Raw genomic sequence first — 23,038 nt, 5'->3', positions numbered from 1 at the left:
AAACAAACAGATATTTAATCTAGCAGAATCTAAAGGAAATGTGCTCCCGACACTTCAATATAACACTTTCAATCACCCATCAGGAACTTTGAGTTGGCTTTTTAATTTTACTCAATTTTAGATTACAGGGAAATTGGATCTTAGTGATTAATTGCATAGCATTGCACAATCAGAAAAATAATGGTTTGGGTTCAAATCCCTTTGGCTCAGGTCTTTCTGTGTAAATATTGGATCTTGTGTCGTCTTTGTTAACAATGAATCCAGGTAATGTTGGTATTGATTAAAACAATGTTTCTGAAATGGGGGTACATGTGCAGTAAGAAAAAAACCTACTATTACCAGCAACACACAAAACAACAAAAGAGACACTAAATAAGAGAAAAATACACAAAAATAACAGAGACGACATAAGAAACAACCAAATGACACACACTGAGAAAGAATGATTTAAATACCCAAATCACACAAAAACTACAACAAAAACAAACAAAACACACAAAATGACACAGAATTATGATATAAATAATATTGATTAGAACATGAACTGCAATTACAGGTATCAGTCTTTTTTCAACATCAGGAGGGAAATGACCATAAACTATAAAAATCATTCTATTCAGGATGCACTAAATACTGTTTCTTTCCACTTATTTATAATGAGACTTTTTAAAATGTGTGTTATTACTCAATCATTCCATCATATATTCTTGTTTTTAAATAGTTTTCTAAGAAAAATGTTGTAGTCGGACAACGGGGGTTATTGGATTCAGAAACAAAACTAGGCAAGACCTGTATTTGCAAAGCAAATACGTATTTGGCAATTGAAAAATTGTTGACAAGTTATATAATGCAGCAAAAACAGAAGACTGACCTTGACCATAAATATGACCTTGAGAAAGGAAATGTTGTTCAATGGTACAAGTCTGAGCACTGTCTCTCAATTTGTGGCCAAGTTGTAGGCAAAAACGTTTTTTTTTTTTTTTTTTTGGTGATGTCATGAACTTTGACCCCTACCCATCGTTTTACTGGTAGGTTGTACAGCTTTCGGTCTATTTTAATAAAATACTCCACTTGAGATGAGCTTTTCATAAATGTAAGCATCAAAATTGTATGATAAATATTCATAGAGATACAGTACATTTAGTTTTTTTGACACTTGGACAAAGGAGTTGTGGAAAAAAAATAAGAACTCCTACGATTACAAATGTATTTGGCAGTTTTCAATTGCCAAATACAATAAAGGGGTACTTGAGCCAAAAAAGTTTGAGAAACACTGGATTAGAAGATAGCTAGATATTAATAGAAGTTTAAAATGTGAATTTTTAGCATTAAGTGATTATCTCTTGAAAGACTTTGTTCTTCACTGGAAGAACAAAGAAACTTGTGGTCAGGGTAGGACAAATAAATTCACAGCAGAAACATGTTACTGTTTGTTTGACAAATGTTTGATGTTAGTCAGTTTAAATAACACATTTGTTTGTTATAAATTACTGCATTTCTGTTTTTTTCTTAATGAAGAATGCTAAATATTTAGTTTTTACCAGGTGATCCATTATGTTGGATTTGTAAACCTTTTTGTTAAAGGTTATGAACAGGAGCTTTGAACAGTTGAGAACGGCACAACATAATCCCATGTACTACTTATGACATGTATGTTAAAACCTGCAGAGGGCATGTTATTAAGCAATAACATGCCAGTGTCAAAATAAAGGTACAGAGATTTTATTTATTTTTTATGCAATGTGCAGACTTGAATGTTTGACTGTCACATGATAACTTTAATATGGTGCTATTTATTATTCTAAAATATAAACTTTTACTTTCTATTATTATTATTATTAATAATAATAATAATAATAATAATAATATTGCTTTTATCATTTATGTTTGTTTTTAAATTTTTGCTATATTTACTATATTTATTGAGAAGTGATATGATTAAATAAGCAAACACCCACACCCCAATATGTACACTCTACTTCTGCAATGATGTAATTCTTGTAATCTTTCATTAAATATTAAAAATAAACTTGGTCTTACACACACAAGCACATCCCTGCACATTAGAATAACACTTGCTTTATTTGTGCATCTAAATGCAACCTAAGAACAACAATCAATGGGTGACGGAGTAAAATATGATGACGCAGTAGCGAATTATTAATAATAATGTATGCCTGTAAACTACATTCGGGTAATGTTGGCTAAAATTAGCAAAATGATGCAAACCACATACAAAGTGATGGGTGATGGCATCTAAAACACATCAGTGATGTTTTTTTTTTAATGTGTGAATGTGAAAGATGACAGGATGAGAGCATGTGCTGATGTGCACACACACACGCCCATGCGCGCGCACACACACGCACGCATCCCAGGCTGTGTTGTTCCCCGTGTTGTCAGGCAGACTTTGGTCACGTGACCATCAGACAGCGCCTGCTGCAGCTATGAATCACTGCATCACAGAGCTGCCACTGGACAGGAGGGAGGGGGATGAAAAGAGGAAGGGATAGAATGGGTGGGGGGAGGGGGGGCAGTAGGGCAGTGAGGGATGATGGAGAAAGATTCATTTTAATTCAATTCAACTTTATTCATATAGCATTAATTATAACGAAAGTCATCTCAAAGCGCTATCACGTTATAAAAAGGAAGAAAAAAACAACAAATCCACAGCATAAGCTACAGTGGGAAGAAAAAACTCCCTTTTAACAGTTTTTCTTTTCTGAAGATTTAGATGAAAATTAAACCATAGAACTCAGGAAGGAGTTAACAGAGAGCATGCATAGTTTATCTAAGTCTGTTCATGTTAATGTCATATCCATTCTACAACCCTCTTCTGAAATGGAAAATCAGCATCCACCATCACCATCATACTGCTTATCATGACTTTTTTTTAAATCTTTTTATTGTTAATTTCAAACTGTTTATTGTTTTAAACTCTTTAATGTATTTTGTTCCACTTTTAATCATGTAAAGCAGTGGTTCCCAATCTTTTTTGTCCCATGTATCCCTTTTGCATTTTGGTCAATCCATGTGTACCCCCTCTTCATATCATAAGTACCCTCTAAATCATTGCATATGTTTTTTATTTGTGGAACAGCGGGCTCTCCTAAACCCCTAAATGGGTCTCAAACATTAAGGCTTAACCTACACATTCAAAACAATAAGTGGAATTTAATTTAGTTAAACTACAACTTTTATTTGATTACTTCAATAGTAAGTAGTCTCCTTTGTAAGATGTAGCTCATTGTTGTCTGCTATTGTCAGAAGTTTGATAAAATGGCCTCTACAGCATAACCTGTTTCAATAAATTATAAGAAAATATATTTTTTCTTTTTTTATTGAGCAATAGCACTGTTAGTGTGTGGTGAATTTGTCACAAAAATAGCTTAAAAAGGAACTAGGAACATGATTTTGTATTATATAGTGTGTGTAATGTATAATAATCTAAATGACTTGTTACTTTTACCTATGCTGACCATGGGCAAATGTGTGTGATAATCCTAATAGGATCAGATCTAGTTTGCGTGTGAGATCTAAAGGCCTGGGGATTACAGGCCTTTAAAGAAGCATTCATGCTAAAGCACAAACAACACAAGAAATTATGTAACATTTAACAATCTAATGAAGCATTTATGTGAAAGCACGCAGTGTGTGATGGGTTGCCACAGCCCAGTAAGTGTCCTGTGTTTGGTGTTTATTTGAAAGTATTCTGTATTATTTCAGTTTAAATATCAAGAGCTTAAGGAGTAACTAAAACCAAAACCTGAAAACAAAAGGATTGGATATAAAGTAGTGTTTGTTAATGAGTAATTTTAGTCCAAATCTTGACATTTTAGTCCAAGTATTTCAATTAATTGTATTTTGTGATAAAAATGTAAGAGTGACTGCCCTCTATGGATTGAAACCTAGCTATTACAGTCAAGTTATTCTATTGGCTGGTGGTTTGTGATGTTTTAATGGCTTCTTAGTTTGCTTTTTTGTTTTCTTAAGCTTTTTGGCACAGATTGGAAACTATATATATATATATATATATATATATATATATAACTTTATTTAGTTCCTGTATTTATGACTGCTGCACTTTTACATTTGATTTTCATGCAGGTGATTATTTTGATTTTGTTTTTGAGTTTTACGTGCACTGAATTTCCTTTTTTGTTTTCTGAAGCATTATGTTACAGATTACAAACTATTTTTGGTTATTTTCTGTATTGTTAATATTTTATTATATCACATTTGAATAGGTGTTATTTGTCAGGATTATTTGGGGGGGGGCATGAAAGTTGACCTTTGTTCAAAGTGGGAAATACCCCAATAAGTTTGACAACCACTGGCATAGATTGTTCTTTGGAGAACATATAGTATAGACTGGCGGTGTCTTAACTGCTCCAGTAGCCCCGCCCATAATCCATTTTTAATTTTATTTTTTTTTAATATCCAGCCTCGATGCACGTTTTGTGGTTTAGTTACACTTTGAGGAAACCAGTCAACAGGATCTGGAGGATAATGTCTACTTACATTTGCTTATGGGTTTCATGTTTCAAATCGATAATCTGATGTGATAGTACATTAACCCAATCTCAGTGTTCCCTTTGTGCTGAAACAATACAGGGACTGATAGCTCATATAAAACAATATAAACAATGCAATAAATTCTGCTTTAACAAGAGTTTATATTCTCAGTCAGTATGTGTGAGTTCGTTAAGTGAGCCAGTTCTGGAGATAACCGTCTACAGATCCTTTTTACTGCTGCAGTACTAAGCATCACTGTAGTTAATGGCATTGGGCAAGGCTCTGCGACAAATGCACAGTGCACACTGCAGGCAAATTAGGATTACTGCTGGCAGAGGGGAAATGTAAGAGTAGCGAAAGAAAACAAAGCAAACATTAAAAAAACAAAGAAAAAGCAAGTGTCGGCATCACATCAAGAACACAGGAGCAAAAGATAAAGTAGTGGAGCTTGGGTCTGTTGTGCAGAACGGAATGAAAGGGAGGAGAAACATGAAGATAAACATGTGGGATGTATTCTCAAAACTAGATTTGATGCGTCCGAAAACTGACAGTAAACAAAAAGGAAAAAAAACAAGAACAACAAACAGAAATAGCTGCAATCTGTCTCAACTCAAATAATATATTGAACTTGGAGAAAAACAAAGTCCCAGGGGAGGCTGCGTGCTAAAGTGCAGGATTACATTGACATTCGCCTATGGGAGAAGCTTGCACACACAAAATGAAACAAAACCCATATGCACACAAGAAACATTCATGGCAACAACCCAGGCAAAGGAGATATCAGTGGAACCAGTCCAATCAAACAGTGAGAGCTCGTGAAGAGAGTAAATTGGTTTCCCCTGACCTCAGCAAAGCTGCTGTGCAGTGACAAGGTCAGTGCTGAGTAGGGCAGTGTGTGTGTGTGTGTGTGTGTCACACAACATCAGCATAAACAGTCTAAAAATGGACGTACACTTCTAAAGCTCAGCCTGGGTCCTGTCAGCCTGCTATTCCAATGTAGGATGTCCCACAGAAAACTGACACAAGATTCCTTTAATCCCGCCGTGACTGCCGGCAAAAGGCAACAAAGCACAAGCAATATGTAGACAACGTCACTAACATGGCATCTTTTTAACATGCTGAGTGTTGTCTGTCTACCCAGGTGTGAGAGTTAACCAGTAAAACATTCCCATGGTATAAAGAGTTATTAGTCCCATTCTGAGTAGTAAACGTCATTGTTTCTCTGACATATTTTGATGGACTTCATGCACATCACAATCAATTTGATTATACAAGAGTACAGCAACTCACAGTGGGGCCACAAAAAAGTGATTTTCTGATCTGAGGGCCAAATTATCAACATTCACATCAGCATTTAGAATAATGACCAATCTGATCATTAATACAGGGAAGAACAATGAGTTTGCCTGTTTTTGGAGTCATTTATTGTTTAGTTTAGTTTTTTTGCTGTCGTTTGGTGTCACTTTTTTTCTCATTTTGCGCTTTTTGTTGTTGTCTTGTGTTTTTACTGCTGTTTAATGTGTTTTTGAAGTAATTTAGCGCATTTTCTTCTCATTTTGTTTGTCTTTGTTGTTTTTCTGTGTTATCAGCCAATTTGTGTATTTGTGTTGTCATGTTGTGATTTTGGAGACATTTATTGGTGTTAGTCTTCTGTGTTTTTGTTGTCGTTTTGTAATTGTTCTTTTTGTCTTTTTTTGCCATTGTGTGTTTTTTGAGTCATTTTGTGTAATTATGTTGTCGTGTATATTTCTGTAGTTATGTATGTGTTTTAACTCATTTACTTCAGGGGCCTTTCAAAGTAAGAGCGAGGGCCACATGTCTTGCCCATGTCTGATCTAGCAAATATGAAGCAAATATTCAAAGTAGGTTTGTTTGTGCGCAACGGTGTGAACATCTGTGCTAAAATGGAGATTTAAAGCATTGCAAAAATTGTTTGTCTTTAAATTTTAAAGTCTGTTTTTTTTTTTTTTTTAAGACTACACTGTAGTAGACACTGGGCAGGAGCGTGAATCAACAAACATCACAGTCATTTTAGAGGAAGTTGTTAAAGTTTACTTTAAATGCTTAGATAAGACTCCTGGACTTTGCCTTAACAAAGCTACAATAATTAACATGACCTAGGCGACTGCAGAGCTACACAGACATAGACACAATAGAACATGAAGAAAAGCCACTTTAGGCCACTGAAATGTGATAAAAGCATTGAAAGTATAAAGAAAATTCAACAATAAACATTACACTCAAAGCTGCAGTTTGTTAAAATCGTGTAAACTCTACCTGTATTTCATCCAAAAGTTGTTTTCATCCACTACCGATGCTTGAGTGACCCCAGAAACACTGTCACAGTGACATTTATGGGGTTTTTACAGATTAAAAGCTGTGCCAAGACCATGTTGGATGTTCATATTGTGGTTTTTCATGAAAAAAAAAGTCTTGTAGAGTGATGTCATATCACAGGGAACACCATAAACAAACCAGAACAAAAATTACATCAACAGAATCACTGTCTTACTTGACTGGCAAACAAACAAGAAATCACGTTAAGAATTAAGTAAAAAAACACTTCTTGAAGAAGTGGTCCTGCTTCAGAGTTGTCTTTGCACTCTCCTAATCCCATAATGCAATGCGTAAAACATTTTTGGAGTTAAAGACACATGGCCACTCGTCAACAAACGCAATCGCAAAAACAATCTTGCGAACCGAAATTTCAACCTATTAAGTCTGACGTCAAAATTAGTGTGTACTGTGTTCACATTAGATAGTAAGAAGAAATACCCAAATATATATTATATTAGAACATTTCCCAAGTGTGCACGATGGGCACACTAGTCATACTAAACCGCCCCATGATGCATTGGAAGTGGAACATAAAATCGTCCTGGGACCGGCTTCAAGCTAAAAAAAATATCAAACATCCCCTTTTCAAAACAAAAGCATCTCTACTTGTCTTCCATTAGTTTTTTTTAACCCTTTTCTAAATAGGGCTCTTGTTTTGAAGCTAACTGGAAGTTTTGTTAGTAGCACAATGGTTTAATGACTTAAATCCAAATTAGGTGGCTGGTTTATTCCGATTTTAATAATTCCTCTTTCTTGTAGATACTTAATTTCCCTTTCATTTAATTCCGGTTGTTCTGCGCATGCCCAATTTCCCGCGATGACAACATAATCCAGGATGGCCCCTCGGACTCCAGCAGAGACTAATAAGAGCTTTAGAATGCATGGATATAATGAAAAAAGTAGATGGACGGAAGAACAAACATGCTGACTTTCACACAGACAGTCATGGACTTATTAAATGCACACGGACCTCGTTAAACAGAAGAGTCTTCACCGGACGGCTGGCACTAGGACCCGGAGGTGGAGTAAATGCGTCCCCGTACTGCATTCACAAGCTGTAATATCACCAGTTTAACATTTTACCAGTTGGTAGAGCTACTGTCTTTACCAGGGAGCAACTATTTATTCCTGGTGATTGTTTACTGGAGTTTTACTGGGCTTTATTTACCGGTGAATAGCTCCCATCTCCATTCTGCTCCGAGGAAACCGTTTGTTATTGTTGAGCTACTACTTCAAAATTACAATCAAAATAAAAGTGAAAACAGTTCTCGTGTGTGTTACAGTCGACAATAAAAGGTTTGTTGTGTGTTTTTCCCGATAGACGTGATACATCACGTTCACCCCCTGTCCAATCAGAGCCTTCCGAACCCCCAGACCTAAAGTGGAATTGAATAAAGCCAAATAAACCGGTTTTCCATGTAAACCTCAATTCGAAAATTACTATTTCCATGTAAACTTGAAGCAGAAGACTTTAATTCTGAATGATAGAATTCAGAATAACTAATTCTGAATTAAAAAACATTTACTTTGGCAACTGTGAGGTGTTCTGGTGTCTCCTGTGCATGTGTTGGGTGACTCCACCACACAGGGTGCAATGCTTTCCTATGTAGCGGTGATGTCATTAACTGGCAGCTGTCTCACCAATATATAATTTTAGTAGCAGTGATGTCTAGGTTCATGTCGTATTTATTGTACCTTACATTTTTAATAGGAACAAGTACATCCATGACATCCAAAGGACAAATGTAGTGTTTGCACCTAAACTGGTTTATGAGCAGTGACCTGGATGGTTCTTATTTATGGGATGGGACATAATAGTTATTATTGAATGGAAAGTTCAGAAATGTGGTGACATTTAGTCGCGTGAATGTGTGATGAGATCATGTGACCGCCCCTCAGAAATGATGACTTCACACCGTGGATGCATGAGACGTCTTTGCACACCTGTCTTCAACACAAATACACATGCACGCAGAGCAACAGTATGTTTTAAACTCCTACAAATACACAACGTGAGAACGTGTCTTTGACAAACAGAATGATCTATAAAACAAACAGTAATTCACTGCATGACCTCATCCCAACAAACACATGACATATCCGGCTCTGCAGAACAACCACCGGCGGCTCTAACGTCTTCTGCTTCAACTTGGCAGCGATGCAAAGAAGGAAAAAAAAAAAAAAAAGTCAATAAAATATACAGAAAATTTCCCACAGGGTTTTTTTTTTTTTTTTTCTTTCTTTCTTTTTCATAGAAACAATCCAACTCGTGACTCATCACAAAAGCCTCAGCCTCTATAACAGATGACACATGATACACGTAAGTTCTCAAACGCATAAATAGACGTTGCGACATGCTCAGCACATTGTGAGGTTTGATACAGGCCTGCGTCTCAGTTTAGTGGCCAAAATGTTTGATGTTTTTTCATGGAGGAAAGCCCCTGATTCTCCAAACTCTCCTCAGATTAACCTCTGTGTCACTGCAGTTATTCCTCGTATCCTTCCTACAGTGAATCATCAATGGGATTGATGAGATCATTTTTCCATTAATACATTTGTCGGTCATGTGCCGTCTCTGCCAGGACTGCCAGATAACTTCAGACAATTCCTGCTTCCCGGCTGTGTTGCTAATGAAGCGAAAATGAAAAAAGTGGGCAAAACATTACCCTAATTTTTTATCAGTTTTATCATTGTTAGGAAAACTGATGCACAATCAGGGATGGGTGTTTGCTTTGTGTTCCAGGATTCATTTGTGTGGCTTTCAAACTTTAGATTTCAGGTTCATTAAGATCTTAAACGATTCAGGGTCATCTTTGTGGAAAACCACATACAGTACATAGTTACCTAACTTTGGAATTTCAACAATTTTCTTGATTTGAGCCAAAGCTTGTTATAATTCCTTTCTCCTTATGTAACTGTGGGGCCTTCCATCAGGCTTCAACCCATTAGAAGCTACTGTATTGTGACAGCACATCTATCCTCCGATCTGAGAAAGTTTGCAACATTGACGCTTGAACCAGTGGAACGAAACATCATTATATTTTTATTATTTCAGTCCGTGATATCAATGTTTTATATCCCAGTTACCTGCACAGTCTAAAGAAGTAAGCCCTGTGGATTGGTGATTGGTTTAGACATTGATTGTGGACTGGTTGCATTGTGTTGATACATACAGGTATAAAAAGTTGTTTGAGTATACATTTCAGTGATATTAACAATAGTTAAGATCTGCTATTACTCACATTTAGAGTACATGTACTCCATTTTGGTGCAAGTACAGTTTACTAGTGAAGAAAAAAGTGTCACTTGTGAAGCAAAAATGTTTCACGAGCCCCGGTACTATTACTGAGCCTTATACTATGCTAATAAGGGGGAGGGGAAAGCAAATTCAGGCTCATCACTGGCTTTTGAAAATACTATAATCAAATAGGGAGCTGAATTTGGTTAGAATACCTCCAACTTCATTTGCATTAGGTCTACTAGTACTACTAGTGAGATTTTGGCTTTCCTAGTACTACTAGTACTAGTAGAACTACTAAAAAATAACATATTAGTAAAGGTTTTTGCGCAACCATACTAGTAAAACAAAATCTTCTACTAGTAGATACTTGTGTTACTAGTACTGTACTGGTAAATCTTTGAATTTTTACTAGTAATTTAGCATATTTTAAATATGGTAGATTTTACTGAAATCAAATTTACAGGAGGACTTCCCTTGAACAGTGAGAACCTCTGGTCTTTCTGTCAGACCTGCTGGTCCGCTGACTTTGTAGCAACCGTAAGGATTAGTTTGGCTTAAACCAAGAACCCTGCCGCATGCTCTGTAGCCTGTCAGAGAAGACAGGAGGAAGCCCCACTGATCCCACTGCTAGCTGACATCATGTGCATGTAACCTACTGTATGTGGTTCTCTTTGAAGCACATTATAGCACACATTAGTGAGCAAGGATGTCAGGATGGGATCGAGATTGTAGGCAAGAGGAAAAAATGGAGGCCTTTTCTACCGTGTTGGTCTGAGTTGTTCATTCAGCCAAGATGATGAGGCACTGAGCTGCTATGAAAGAGGATGCGTGCACTGCCTTGGGGGATTCAGGCTATTAGTTCTCAATGAGATGCAAGGCGGGAGGGGAGCAGCCTAGCCATGAATACCCTCAATGCTGAAATCCTGCTTCCTGCATTCAACTCTCCAACAAAGAGCCACAATGGTGTCCTTTGCTGTCTTGGCTGGCTAAGGCAGCTCTTGGCGGTGCTCAGAGCGATGTGGGGGGTAGAGAGGGCGGCACTGAAGTGTGCGTGTGTGGAAGGGCGTTTGTTGGGAGCTGGCTTTAACACCACACATCCAGCTTACACGTGCCCAGCTCGCGGCCTGCCAATGGCCACACAAAAGGGATGATGTCATGCTTAGCCAATAACAAAAGAGTCTGGGTCTGTCAGTTCCTCCTCTCTCACCCGGCTAGTTCCAGCTTTATCCAGCCTAGCATTAATCACTAGACTTATCCTCTTTACTGGGGGTGGGGAATAGATAATAACCAACCAGCCACAGGGCAAGACTAGACAGGAGAGGAACACTGAATAAATGATCAAAGACAGGGCTGGAAGTGCAATGCTGCAGGCTATGGTGGAGAAGAGAGAGGGACAGACATACAGACCATGAGACAGACAGTGAAGGACCTCAAAAAGAAGAATGTCTCTGTGGGGTTACGCCAAAGCACAATGCACAGCTATGTCGTTTAATGTGTTGGATACATGTCAGTCATAATTAATACAGCTTCAGAACCAGCCATGCGTTTCTTAGCATGTGGTGCAGTCCTTTTTGTGTGTTCTTGTTGTCATTTGTTGTGTTTTTCTGTCATTTTGGAAAAAATTTTCAAATCATTTTTTTTTGGTAATATTTAGTGTGTTCTTGATGGGATTTTAAAGCTACTATCCATTGTTTCTGAGAAATGTCTCAATGTCCCGCCCTAAACAGCCTCACTTCCTCTCCCAATCTACCAGAAGCCACGCCTCTACTTTTCTGCAAGGGAATCGCGGAACATAACAAGGTTGCATTGATATAGATCTATGGGTCAGGTATGAGCCAAAATCATATTTACCCGTTTGCTGTTGTGACACGCAGCCTTGTTTCCGTGCACAGTCCGCATTCACTTTGATTGACAGTCTCAAAAATAGGGAGTCGAAGCCTATTGGCTGGGTGCACTCGGCGATTGTTTCCATTTGTATAGGGGTCTATAGGACAAAGGCGGGGCTTGTATACATTGATGTATATGAATGGCCACTGGCAGCAGACCATAGTAAAAGACTAGCTAGGTATCATCCATAAACAGATTTCATCTCAGCTTTAAGTATTTTTCTGTCGTTTTCTGAATTGTTGTCAATTTGCGCCTTTTCGGGAAAAAAAATTCGTGTCCGTTTTTCTTTTTTTGCATTTTGTGTCTTTGTAGTCATTTTCTGTATATGTTGTTTTAAATTTTACGTGGCTGTTTTGTGTGTCTTTGGGGTCATTAAGATACATTTTGTGTGTTATGACTCGTTTCGTGTTTCACGAGTCATTTGGTATGTTAAATGAGTCATTTTGTATTTCACGAGTCATTTTGTTTTTCATGTGTCATTTTTTGTATTTTTGGAATGTTTTGTTATGCTTCGCCTTTTAATATTTGTGCATTTTCCCGATATTATTAACTGGTGTTATATTGTGTATTATGTAGGGCTTTATATTCCTTGTAACTTCCTCAATTATATTTTTGGGGGAATTTTTTTGAGGGCAGCACAAAATCAGATCAAGTACCATGTGTGGCCCCTAGACCACAGTTACCCATGTCTGCTCTTGACAAGCTCTGCATGAGGTTAAGGCAGAGAAATGTTAAGTATGGTCTTAAACCAAAATGTACAATCATTAAATGTTGGTTGAGTTGAAAAGGCATTTGGGTTTTAACTGCCCTAAAGATATTGCACATGCAAAAAAATAGTGCAGCAGAAAGATAGTGTGTGAAACAGAAGACCCATGGGGTGATTCAACCAGTCTATCAGCACAACACTAGATAAATATAATTACTGTCACATTTATGTGATGTTAGAACAATACAGACAACCAAAAATGACTTTTCATTTAGTGTCATATAAAAACCTTGAGTCAGTCAGTCAGCTCTGGTCTTTCGAGCACGTACATTGTTAGCACACTATAAAGCATTTAACTCAGAGAACAAGATCAGAGACTGGTACAACAACACTGGCATGGCTACAAGGAAGTCAAACAATGACAAAACAAACAAAAAATGTCCACCTGTCACATGACAATGACATAAATTCCATCAATTCCCAAAGCTCATTTGGTGTTTAAGCATTCCTGAAATTGTACAAATCTTTTTCTGCTTTGTCATAAATCAAATGTAAAAAGATGGAGTGATGCACAGGCTACACATGAGCAGCACTGAACACACCAACCTTCCCTCACTGAGGTTTCTCCTCTCAGAGTTCCTTCAGTTTCACACACAGACTAAAAATATAAAAGTCAGCATGCCGCGAGTGGATAGGCCATGGAAAAAAGGCTGTCATATTCGTAAGAGAAGTCATGGAAAACGGGAGGATCCGATTTCAGGGCCACTGATAATCAACAAACCTACAGATGCACCCGCCTGCCTGCCTGCCAAATATAGCACACAGTGATGTGGTGCAGGCCTGGACTCGCACATACAGAGGTCGTGCAGCTGGTGACAATCTGAAGAAGCCATGGAGTGGGTTCAAAGCCAGGATTCTTGCACAAGGACATCTTCGCACTGTGACGAACTGTTGACATGGGAACCTAAATCTGAGACTTCGCACTCACACCATACAGTCGCACTACTAAGTATACCTGCATAGAAGCATCTTACATTCAACTAAAGGAAGCAGCTAGCAGAGTAATGCTAACCAAAACGAATGTACTTTTGCAGAAACAACTTTCTGACAATGCACAAGCCATCAATTTAATTGCAAATAATCATCTTTGATGATATTTCTTAGTTCAATATAAATAAAAGCCATTAGACTATCTCCTGAGGGCATTTTAGGTTTAACATAAGATTTAGCCTTATTTAGCCAATTAGCATGTTTTAAAGTCTTTGGTTAAAACGTTTGAACTTCTTTTTTTTTTTTTTTTTTTACATATTATTACCTGCGCCAAGGAGGTTATATTTTCACCAGAATTTTTATAAGTTTTTCTGTTAGCAAGATTAGGTCAAAAAACTTAACAGATTTAACCAAAGCTAAACTTTACGACATGGAAAATTCCATAACATCTTGGAGGGGATCTGGATCCGTATACTGATTCTGGACAGGTTTGAAAAATCAGAACAACCCTATATCTCATAATTCCAGCAAGTTCATTTTGTCTTCTTTTTTAAAATAATGTGTTTAGGTTTCTATTATTGGGAAATTTACTTTGATTTCCTTTTTTTTTTTTAATCTCATAATTGGCAAAATAAACAAAAAATCATATCTCAGTTCGTAATGAAAAATCTACTCACATATGTCTGGTTGGTTCCTCAGATACCCCACTGAATTTCATCCAGATCAGATCGAATTATGCTTTTAATCGTGATTTTTTTTTCAAAAAATAAAATAAAAATGGGGGTGATCATACATTTGGGCTAACTGATCATTATTAATGTTGATAGAAATGTATTCCAAGCCTTTAAAGTGTAAATGATCATGTACCATGCTCTTGTTTTTTAATCCATATTTTTTCACCCCAATAAAAGCATTCATAAAGTGTTAAACGTAATTAAAAAGGCATCTTCACCTCCATGATTTCACCTCAACACTAGACCACAGCCCAGATGACTAAGCTTTTTAAAAGGCATTCCAACTACTGTTATGTTACTCTTGCTAAGCATTAACTCACCTTTACTTTTCCATTAGGCTGCAGCAGCTCGGTGACAGACACCTTGTCCTGCTGCAATCGCCTCTTCACCAGCTTGGAGCAGCAAACGTTGACCGCGCCTTGCACGTGTGACGCGTTGTACTCGGAAAACGTCCTGCTGTCAATCACCAGCAAGCGTCCAGTTCCTCGTTGGATGAGGCTAGCCAGACGCTTGATATCCATGGCGCTTCTCTTAGTGGGTCCTTTTTCTCCTGCCATGATGTTGCTCAGTGCCAACCCTGGGATGTGAGGCTAGTACAGGGTTGGAGTTCTAAGGAGGAGGGGTGGATGAGAGGGAGGAGGTTACAGGAAGAGATGAGTAGGACGAGGTGATGGAGTCAGTGAAGCTGTGCTGCCACTGAAGCTGACACGGAGAGGTCCATGGTGCTTGAGGAGGAAAGAGAAGAATATATGAGAATCATTCATTTGTTGTTGTTTTTATCTTTTATTTTTATCTAATCATTCACCGGCAATAAAAATCAAGACTAATACATGGTCATTGTTGATTTCCTGTTTCTAAAACGAAGCACAACAAACTTCTTTTAATAGCCTTCCCACATTTGTCGCGCACAAAATTCCAAACTCGTAAAGTGCATGACGTATTTTTTAGCTTTTTTTCCATATTCTTTTATTAGCCAACATTAAGAGGCTGGAGTATTAAAATAACCACAATGCTAAACATAGAAATAAAAGGTACTTTATGACAACTGAAATTCATAAAAAGGGACAGGATCTGACAGAAAATTCACACAAAGCCAAGGACTATAATTAAAACGGCACCCCAATAAAACACAGGTGTGTGTCTGCATTAGCATGTGGGAGGGGCCTATTGAGGGTCTCTTGTAAAACATGAAACTGAGGGTGAGGGATAAAATTAAGCCATGGGGAATTCAGAGAGCAGGCCTGGACACATGCGAATGTTGCTAGATGACATCCTGTGTATGTGAGCATGCGTGTGTGTGTCTGGGAAACTACACATACAGTACATGTGCAAACTACACCATGTCATGGCTATCAAACCACAGCGCTACTGTGTGTAGGACAGGAAACATAGATGAATGTAAAAGGTCAGGAAGTGTTTGTCTATCAAGTGTCAGGCTACATGCGAGAAGTTCAAAATGTCAAAGCTGCCATGTTGTTTAATTCATCCACAGGCAGTGTTTCATGTAAAATACATGGACCGCCTCTCATTTACCCATTGCCCCTAAAACTCTGCCAAAGTGACTTCCCAACTCATTTCTGGTGTTTTCAAGGACTGAAAGTTCACAAAAAACAATGGTGGGTGTTTATTTTGGGGTTTACACAGAAAAATCTGAATCCGGCCATAATTGAAACCTCTCACTGGGTGATGTGATATCACGGGAAATACCGGGAATAAACTCAAACAAAAATGGTATCAAGTAGGGCTGGGCAATTTTGCCTAAAAAACATACAGTATCTCCAATTTTTTAAAGAACATTCTGAGTTTCGATTACATTTTTATTTTTCAATGCACTTAAAAATAACTGCAGACATCAGATATATTGTCAAAAGTGTAACTTTATTGCTGTGATTGTCCTCAAGAGTTTAAACACATAAAACAATCCCAAAATAAAAAGTAAATGAGGCTCTGTCCTTCAACAATTTCAAGCTTTAACCCAGGTTTAAGCAAAAGTGCAACAGCAACTTCACAGTAGCTTCAATTTTCTGATTAAGAAATCAGATAACTGCATCATTTATAACATATATAACATTACAATAAAAAAATAAACTCTTCCCTCAGCATCTCAGCATAGTGTGAAAAAAACATTAAACCCTAACCATAACACTCAAAGGGACGGAGCGCAAAAAAGTCCGAAAAATAAAAATTGTTTTATCTACAAATTCGATAAGTCAATTAAATCAATTTTTTGCCCCGCCCTGGTGCCAAGCCAATCACTGTTGTCCTTGTTGGGCAAAGTAAAAATGCTTCCACGCATCATTCTACAAGACTCCACATCCCACAATGCAATGTGAAAAACTCTTCGCACAATGTCAATAAAAAGACTGTTCGGTGGAGATGAAAACAAACTTGAGTCCCAATTTCAATCTTTCACTTTTTTTCAAACATGATCTTTGATTTATTGATCTATGAGGCCTACACTATGTCTATATCTGATTAAAAAAAAAAAAAAAAGGGGGTTCCAAGTGTAAATAAGCAAACAAAGCCCATCAGTTAAACATATGATGGCTTTTTACTTTTTAGAGAAAAATTACTCAAACTTTAAAAATGCGTACAAGCAAAAGCAGTCCTCAAAGGTTTGTAAAAGCAAATGCGGAAGAACAAAACCAATATGAACTAAAAGCACACGCAACTAGTGCAAACCAAAGAGCACTCTGTTAATTAAAGAAAGGAAGGACACCCAAAGCAACTATAAGTCAAGATGATGCTGACACACAAAGCTTTGTAATGTTTTCCTATAATAAGAGAAAAAAAAGCAGAGCAGCAGGCAGAGAGAGAGAGAGAGAGAGACGCTTAGCAGCCACAAGAAAGTGGGCGAGAAAATGGAGAGTTGAGAAAGAGGAGAAGTGGTGAAACGGTTTTCTGATCAAGTCTCGCAAAGACGTCAATGGGGCTCTGCAACTTTTCACTTGTGTTCTGACAACTGTGGAGGAGAGAAAGTTGGGACAGAGAGAGAAAGCTGAGGGAGGAGGCAGGAAAAGATGCTGTCCAGCCTTAGCAACACAGCCAGCTCAGAATGAGAAGAGGAAAAAAGGGACATGAACCCGAGGCAAATGGAAAACGATTTAAAAACCAAACAGAACTAAACAGCTACAATACAATGCAACAGGTCTGTGATCTTTCTAATAAGGTGCCGCCTTCAGCATCTAAAGGACACTGAACGCTTGAATATAGATGCACAAATGCTGTTTCTGCCTGGCAACCTGCCTAATGTAAGAGCAGCGGCAGCAGCAGCAGCAGCACAGGGACACACGTCAAGTATCTGCCACTGTCTGCACTGTAAACACAGGCCGAGCACTGCTGTGCCAGAGCAACAACACCAAAAAAAAAGAAAACACAAAAGCCTGAGACCCAATGGAATTAACAGAAGTGTTGCATTAACGCTGTAATGCTAAATTGCAGCAACAAAGTGATCTAGTGCCTTAAACATCAACTTGCTGCATTACCAAACCAGACTAGCCCAACTAGCTGCTAAACTGTACCTTATGCTGCAGCTGGGAAGCCTTCGGATGAGCAGCTAACATCAGTGCTCTGTGGGGTGCGAGTCTTTTATCCGTTTTTTCTCTGCATCCCTGCTGCTGAGCCCAGCATCTGACACTGCATATGTTGAGAGGCGAGCTCTCTCCCACTCACCCAGAATCAAGCACTTTTTTGCTTTCTCTCAATCACTCCGTTTCTTGTGCTCCTGCAGCGAGCCGGGGGTGGGAGGGGTGGGGGGTGTGTCTGCAGGTTTACAGCAGGGTTTGGTAGGGAGATGCTCTGTAGCTTTCCAAGCTTCTAGGTCATCTTTCTAAGTCAGCAATGTTTACAGCAGGATCAAAGTGGACATGGAGATAACGGTGGAGTTAAAACTAAAGGAATATTTGTTTTCAAATATTTAATTTATGATAAATAGAAATGATGGTCAAAGAGGGAAAGCTACCCACATTATTCACAGGCCAGCTTCTATGCAGGCAGGAAAAGAACTAAAACACCTCACACAAGAACAAAACCAGCAGTCTGGAGCTTGATATAAATCTTAGACTGAGCACAGGAAAACAAGCAAGAGAGAGGGCGACAGTGTGTTCAGGCCTGGAGCAGATTCTGTTGTTACCATGGAAACAGCCCAACCAGGGTGATGGAGGGGTGTTGGCTTTGGGATGCTGATGGTGCTGATACTGAGCAGGGATGAGAATGAAAAAAAAAACAAAAAAAAAACACTAAAACTAAAAGACACAAAATCTTACATTTAAAAGAGAAAATTACACGATCTCAATGGGAACAGTGATTTCCTACCATGACGATACATGAAGCATAAGCACAAACACTGAAGTACATAAAAAATGGCTAAGTCCATTTAGGAGCCTGTTTTAAACAAGATGCATTTGTAAATATGTTGTTGTAACCCATTGATAATAGATTGAAACACAAGTATTTAAATATAACGTGTTACTTGCGAAAGGGGTGGGAATTTGGGGAAAATTCAAAAAGAAACTTTTCATGGAAATAATTTATTGGATTTAACCATAAAATGAGTACTTATTAAATAACTGGTGGTGATATTTTAGATGAGGCTAAATATAGACTTTCCCAACTGTAATAAACATCCCTGTTAAGGGCCAACCTTCAGTTTCGTAACTTCCATGTTTTTTTCTCGTTAAGTCTGGATATTTTCAAACATTGAAAATTCCTGGGATTTTGCAACCCTAGTGACATGTTGTGCCTTTTTTATTATTATTATTTGGCATGGATGCTATATTTCATGTCTGTCTCCAGTTAATTCCAATAAATATTTCCCAAGAAAAGTTTCTATATTTAAATATTTCTGCGATTCCTGTGCTTAAGTTCCTTTGGAAATTTACCAAAAACTTTCTGCCGCTTTGTAACCACACAAAAGACACATTCAAAAGCCACACAAGTCCAAAACAATCCATAACAACAACAATAACAACAACCCAAACTATATCAACATGTGCTTGGATACTCTCTGGCTGTGTTCCACAAGGATCAAAAGAGTCTGCTGACACATTACAGCACACAACAAGGTGATATGACAAAATAACTCAGGGGCAACACAAGACAACAAAGACCTAACACGGTCAGACTGTTGATTAAAATATGGCTGCTATATCTAATTTGCTCAATTTGTTTCCTCACCATTCTTTTTAAACTCTAAGATAGACAAATCATGCAATGCAATCCTTAAAGGGGACATATAATGCTAAATCCACTTTTTTAGCCCTTAAATGCATTTTGTTGTATATTTAGAGTGCTTAGAAGTACAGAAAAAATCAAATTAGTCTCTTCAGGTGCTCCGTAGATATCTTTATATTCTGTTTTGCTCATATTTTTCAATCTGTTTCGATTTTTCTAATCTCTATTACGTTTTTTGAACTATTACATCACAGTATTTGCAGCAGAACTGCCAAATTAGTACATCAACTCCAGGTCCAACACTTCGAGCAATCCGCCATTTTTATTTCTCGCTTTTATTTTGTAGTCCAAGCTCAAGGATGCCGAAGTTACGAGAGGATAAGTCAAAATGTTGGGTTGTTGGATGTAGTAACCCACACGCTTCATTACACCGTCTCCCAGCATCAGAACCTTTTCGAAGTGCCTGGAGTTTTATTTTTTATGGAAATGTACCCACATCTGTGGGTAAGGTCATTTTTGTGTGCGCAAAGCACTTCAAGGATGACTGCTTCTGCAACCTCCGTCAGTATAAAGAAGGATTTGCCGAAAGACTTTGTCTGATTGAGGGTTCAATTCCTTCTATCTTTGGAGACGACGAACAGAGCACTTTGGTAAGCTGTAAATAACGCTAAAAAGTGTGATGATAAGACGTCCCTGTCATTGTTTTGTTAGCATTAGCAGTTGCACCGTCTTCAGACTTCAAATGTTAACGCTGTGTGCTCGTTTTAGATCCTTGATGATATGGCCTACGTGATTTAATTTAAGTCTAAAGTTTTCATTAGTCATTTCATTTTGCCGTTTTTGTCTTTGAAAAGACTATTAAAATGCATTTCGTGACGTTAGCTTGGCGCTAGCGTTAGCTCGGTGCTTGTGTTAGCTCACTTGTTAGGGTTCTGCAGGTTCATCATCTTCATTTTCATCTCGCTCCGCTGGGTCCGACTCTGGCTCGAACATGTAAGGCTGGATGGACAAGTCTTCCTTTGTTGACATTTTGTAAATATCCTCTGAATAAAAAGTTTATGCGCCGCTACATAGCCGTATCTCTTCTATCAAACTACAAAAATGGCCGAGCAGGGTGGAGTTGAACCGAGTGTCACCTGAAGAGGGGGCGGGGTATGGAGTGTCTCATTTGCATTTAAATAGACCGCACCAAAACGAGTTGCTCTCAGAAGCACATCAGAAAAGGGGTAGAAAAGGGGCCTGTGGAGCTATAATAATGAGGAATTCAGACCCAAGCATTGCAGTTCCGCTTTATATAGACCACAACTGTTTGATTTATATGTAAAAAGGAAGGATTTAAAACCATGATATGTCCCCTTTAAAGCAATGTAAGCTTGAATTGTGGCGTACAATCTAGTCCAAGGCTGTGTTTGAAATCGCATACTAATGTACTACCCGTACCAAGTCTGACATTAAAATGAGTATGTAGTGTGTTCACATTAAATAGTATGGACACATTAAGCATGCAAGAAATATCCAACCCAATACTCATACACAACCACCCCATGATGCATTGCGAGCGGAACGTGAAATCGTCCTGTGACCGGCTTCAAGCTAGAAGTCAAATATACCCTTTTCAAAACAAAAGCATATCTTTTTGTCTTCCATTAGGTTTTTAACACTTATGTAAATAGGGCTCTTGTTTTGAAGTTAACCAGATGATTTTTCACTAGCACAATATCGGCTTTCTGAAAATTCCCGAAATGTCGGCATGAATTTTGTTTCTGTGAGTTTTATGGATCAAATGGCTACATGTTGATATTCTACTTGGTCACTTTGTCACTTAAAATGCTTTCAAAACTTTCAAAGGTGAAGAATCAACAGAGATATTTAGTCTCAGTGTGCTTCAGGTTTTTTTCGTTGTAGGTTTGAAATGCATCGTGGTAAACTTGGAAGTACACTTCAGTGGGAACGGTCATCATCCCAATCCTAGTATATAGTAGATAATATATAATCATTGAGTTTGTAGTGTATAGTACGTTCGCGTGACATTTCGAACACAGCCTATGTGTTTAAAATATCTGAACAGACAGGATTGTGCAGCGCCTCAAAGGTGAAATAATGCAGTTGAACCAGATACCTGGACACACCAGACTAACTGGTATGTTGAGTAATTCCGAGTGACATGATTGCCATGCATCAGGAAGTTTACAAACATGTATTTGCAATACTTTTAACAATGCATCTTTCAAAACTGTATTCATCAACAGACTTTACTGTAGCTGTTTTAAAGCTATAATTATAAAGCAGTAGCAGAAGAAAATGCGTTTGCCTGGCTTCATATCAGACAACAGCACATGAAGAAGCAAACAGGGGTAACTAAAGGGCAATCAGCAGTGATGTAATAGCATCCAGGTTATTCATTCACTCGCTACATAACGTCACCTGTGGCCACAGCCTCCACTAACATAAAGCCAGCTCCTCCTCACAGCCCACCATGGGAGACACCACTGGTTTGTTTAGACCTCAAACAATTACATCAGAGCCGCTCCCAATCTTTACACCGTACCACAGACTCTGCACTCCAAGTCGGCTCTGTGCACAACACCATCCAGTGGGTCACTCGTGTATTATGGAAATAAACTGACTGAGAAGAGAAAAAAAGACAAAGAAAACATGGCAGTAACAACACAAACACATCATAGCATCACTTTAGTTCACATTCCTCCCGTATCCTGGGCTCACTCCTTCAATCTATAATGAACTGTGATTGGCTCCTGGGCCCCTGAACCAGACAAACAGATAAATAAAGACAATATGTGAACTAATATTTTGGGCTCATTATAAAACAAAAACAGGAGCTCTGGTGTAAGAACCATAGACGCAACAACAGTCTGGGACAAACTACCATAAATCCTCTCAGATGACAACATTAATCCACACTAGGCCAGGGCAGTATATTGAGAGCCAAGATATGTTGCGATTTCTCTTTTTTTAGCGATATTGAAAATTACAATATTGCCTATAAATATATATTTTTTATTTTATAGCTTATTTTGTATTAAAATATGCATTTTAGGAGTCGCTGTTTTCACTACTTCTCAGAACAGCATGAAAAGCTTAGTTAGATGGATTTCTTAGTGTGTCCTAACCCAGACCTTCTTCTAAACAAGCCACACTACAGAATTCACTCACACGTGCTGTCCCTTAGAGAAGAAAAAGCCAAAAGTGGCACATATGGTGCAGCGGTTTGTTAATAAATGTGCCTGTGTGGCATTTAGCATCAGCAAATTTAACTCCAGAATTTTCTTTCAGGTAAGACTTTATTGAGTTAAAAATATTGAGATTTATATCGTATATCGCCATTTTGAGGAAAAAATATTGAGATATAAATTTTGGTCATTATCGCCCAGCCCTAATCCACACAAAGTAGATTTTTATTAGAGATTATACCCAACATTTGGAAGATTACAGAAG

At 38.0% G+C, this 23,038-nt stretch overlaps 1 protein-coding gene across 3 annotated transcripts in view; it reads right to left on the bottom strand.

Annotated features, from left to right (window-relative positions):
- The window catches only part of dusp8a (dual specificity phosphatase 8a), a 59,807-nt gene that overhangs the window by 34,593 nt on the left and 2,176 nt on the right, over positions 1–23,038 (bottom strand). For 2 of the 3 annotated variants that reach the window (XM_028448442.1, XM_028448443.1), the window contains exon 2: positions 14,731–15,135. In XM_028448442.1, coding sequence (XP_028304243.1) covers positions 14,731–14,967 — 237 coding nt within the window. In that variant the 5' untranslated portion in view covers positions 14,968–15,135. Of the gene's footprint in view, positions 1–14,730; positions 15,136–17,931; positions 18,113–23,038 lie in introns of those variants that run through there. The other variant, XM_028448444.1, reaches the window with a different exon arrangement.

The sequence above is a fragment of the Gouania willdenowi genome, chromosome 6 (genome assembly GCF_900634775.1).
Source record: "Gouania willdenowi chromosome 6, fGouWil2.1, whole genome shotgun sequence".
Lineage (NCBI taxonomy): Eukaryota > Metazoa > Chordata > Actinopteri > Blenniiformes > Gobiesocidae > Gouania > Gouania willdenowi.
The sequence above is the reverse complement of the archived record's forward strand: the minus strand, read 5'-3'. Positions and strand labels throughout refer to the sequence as shown.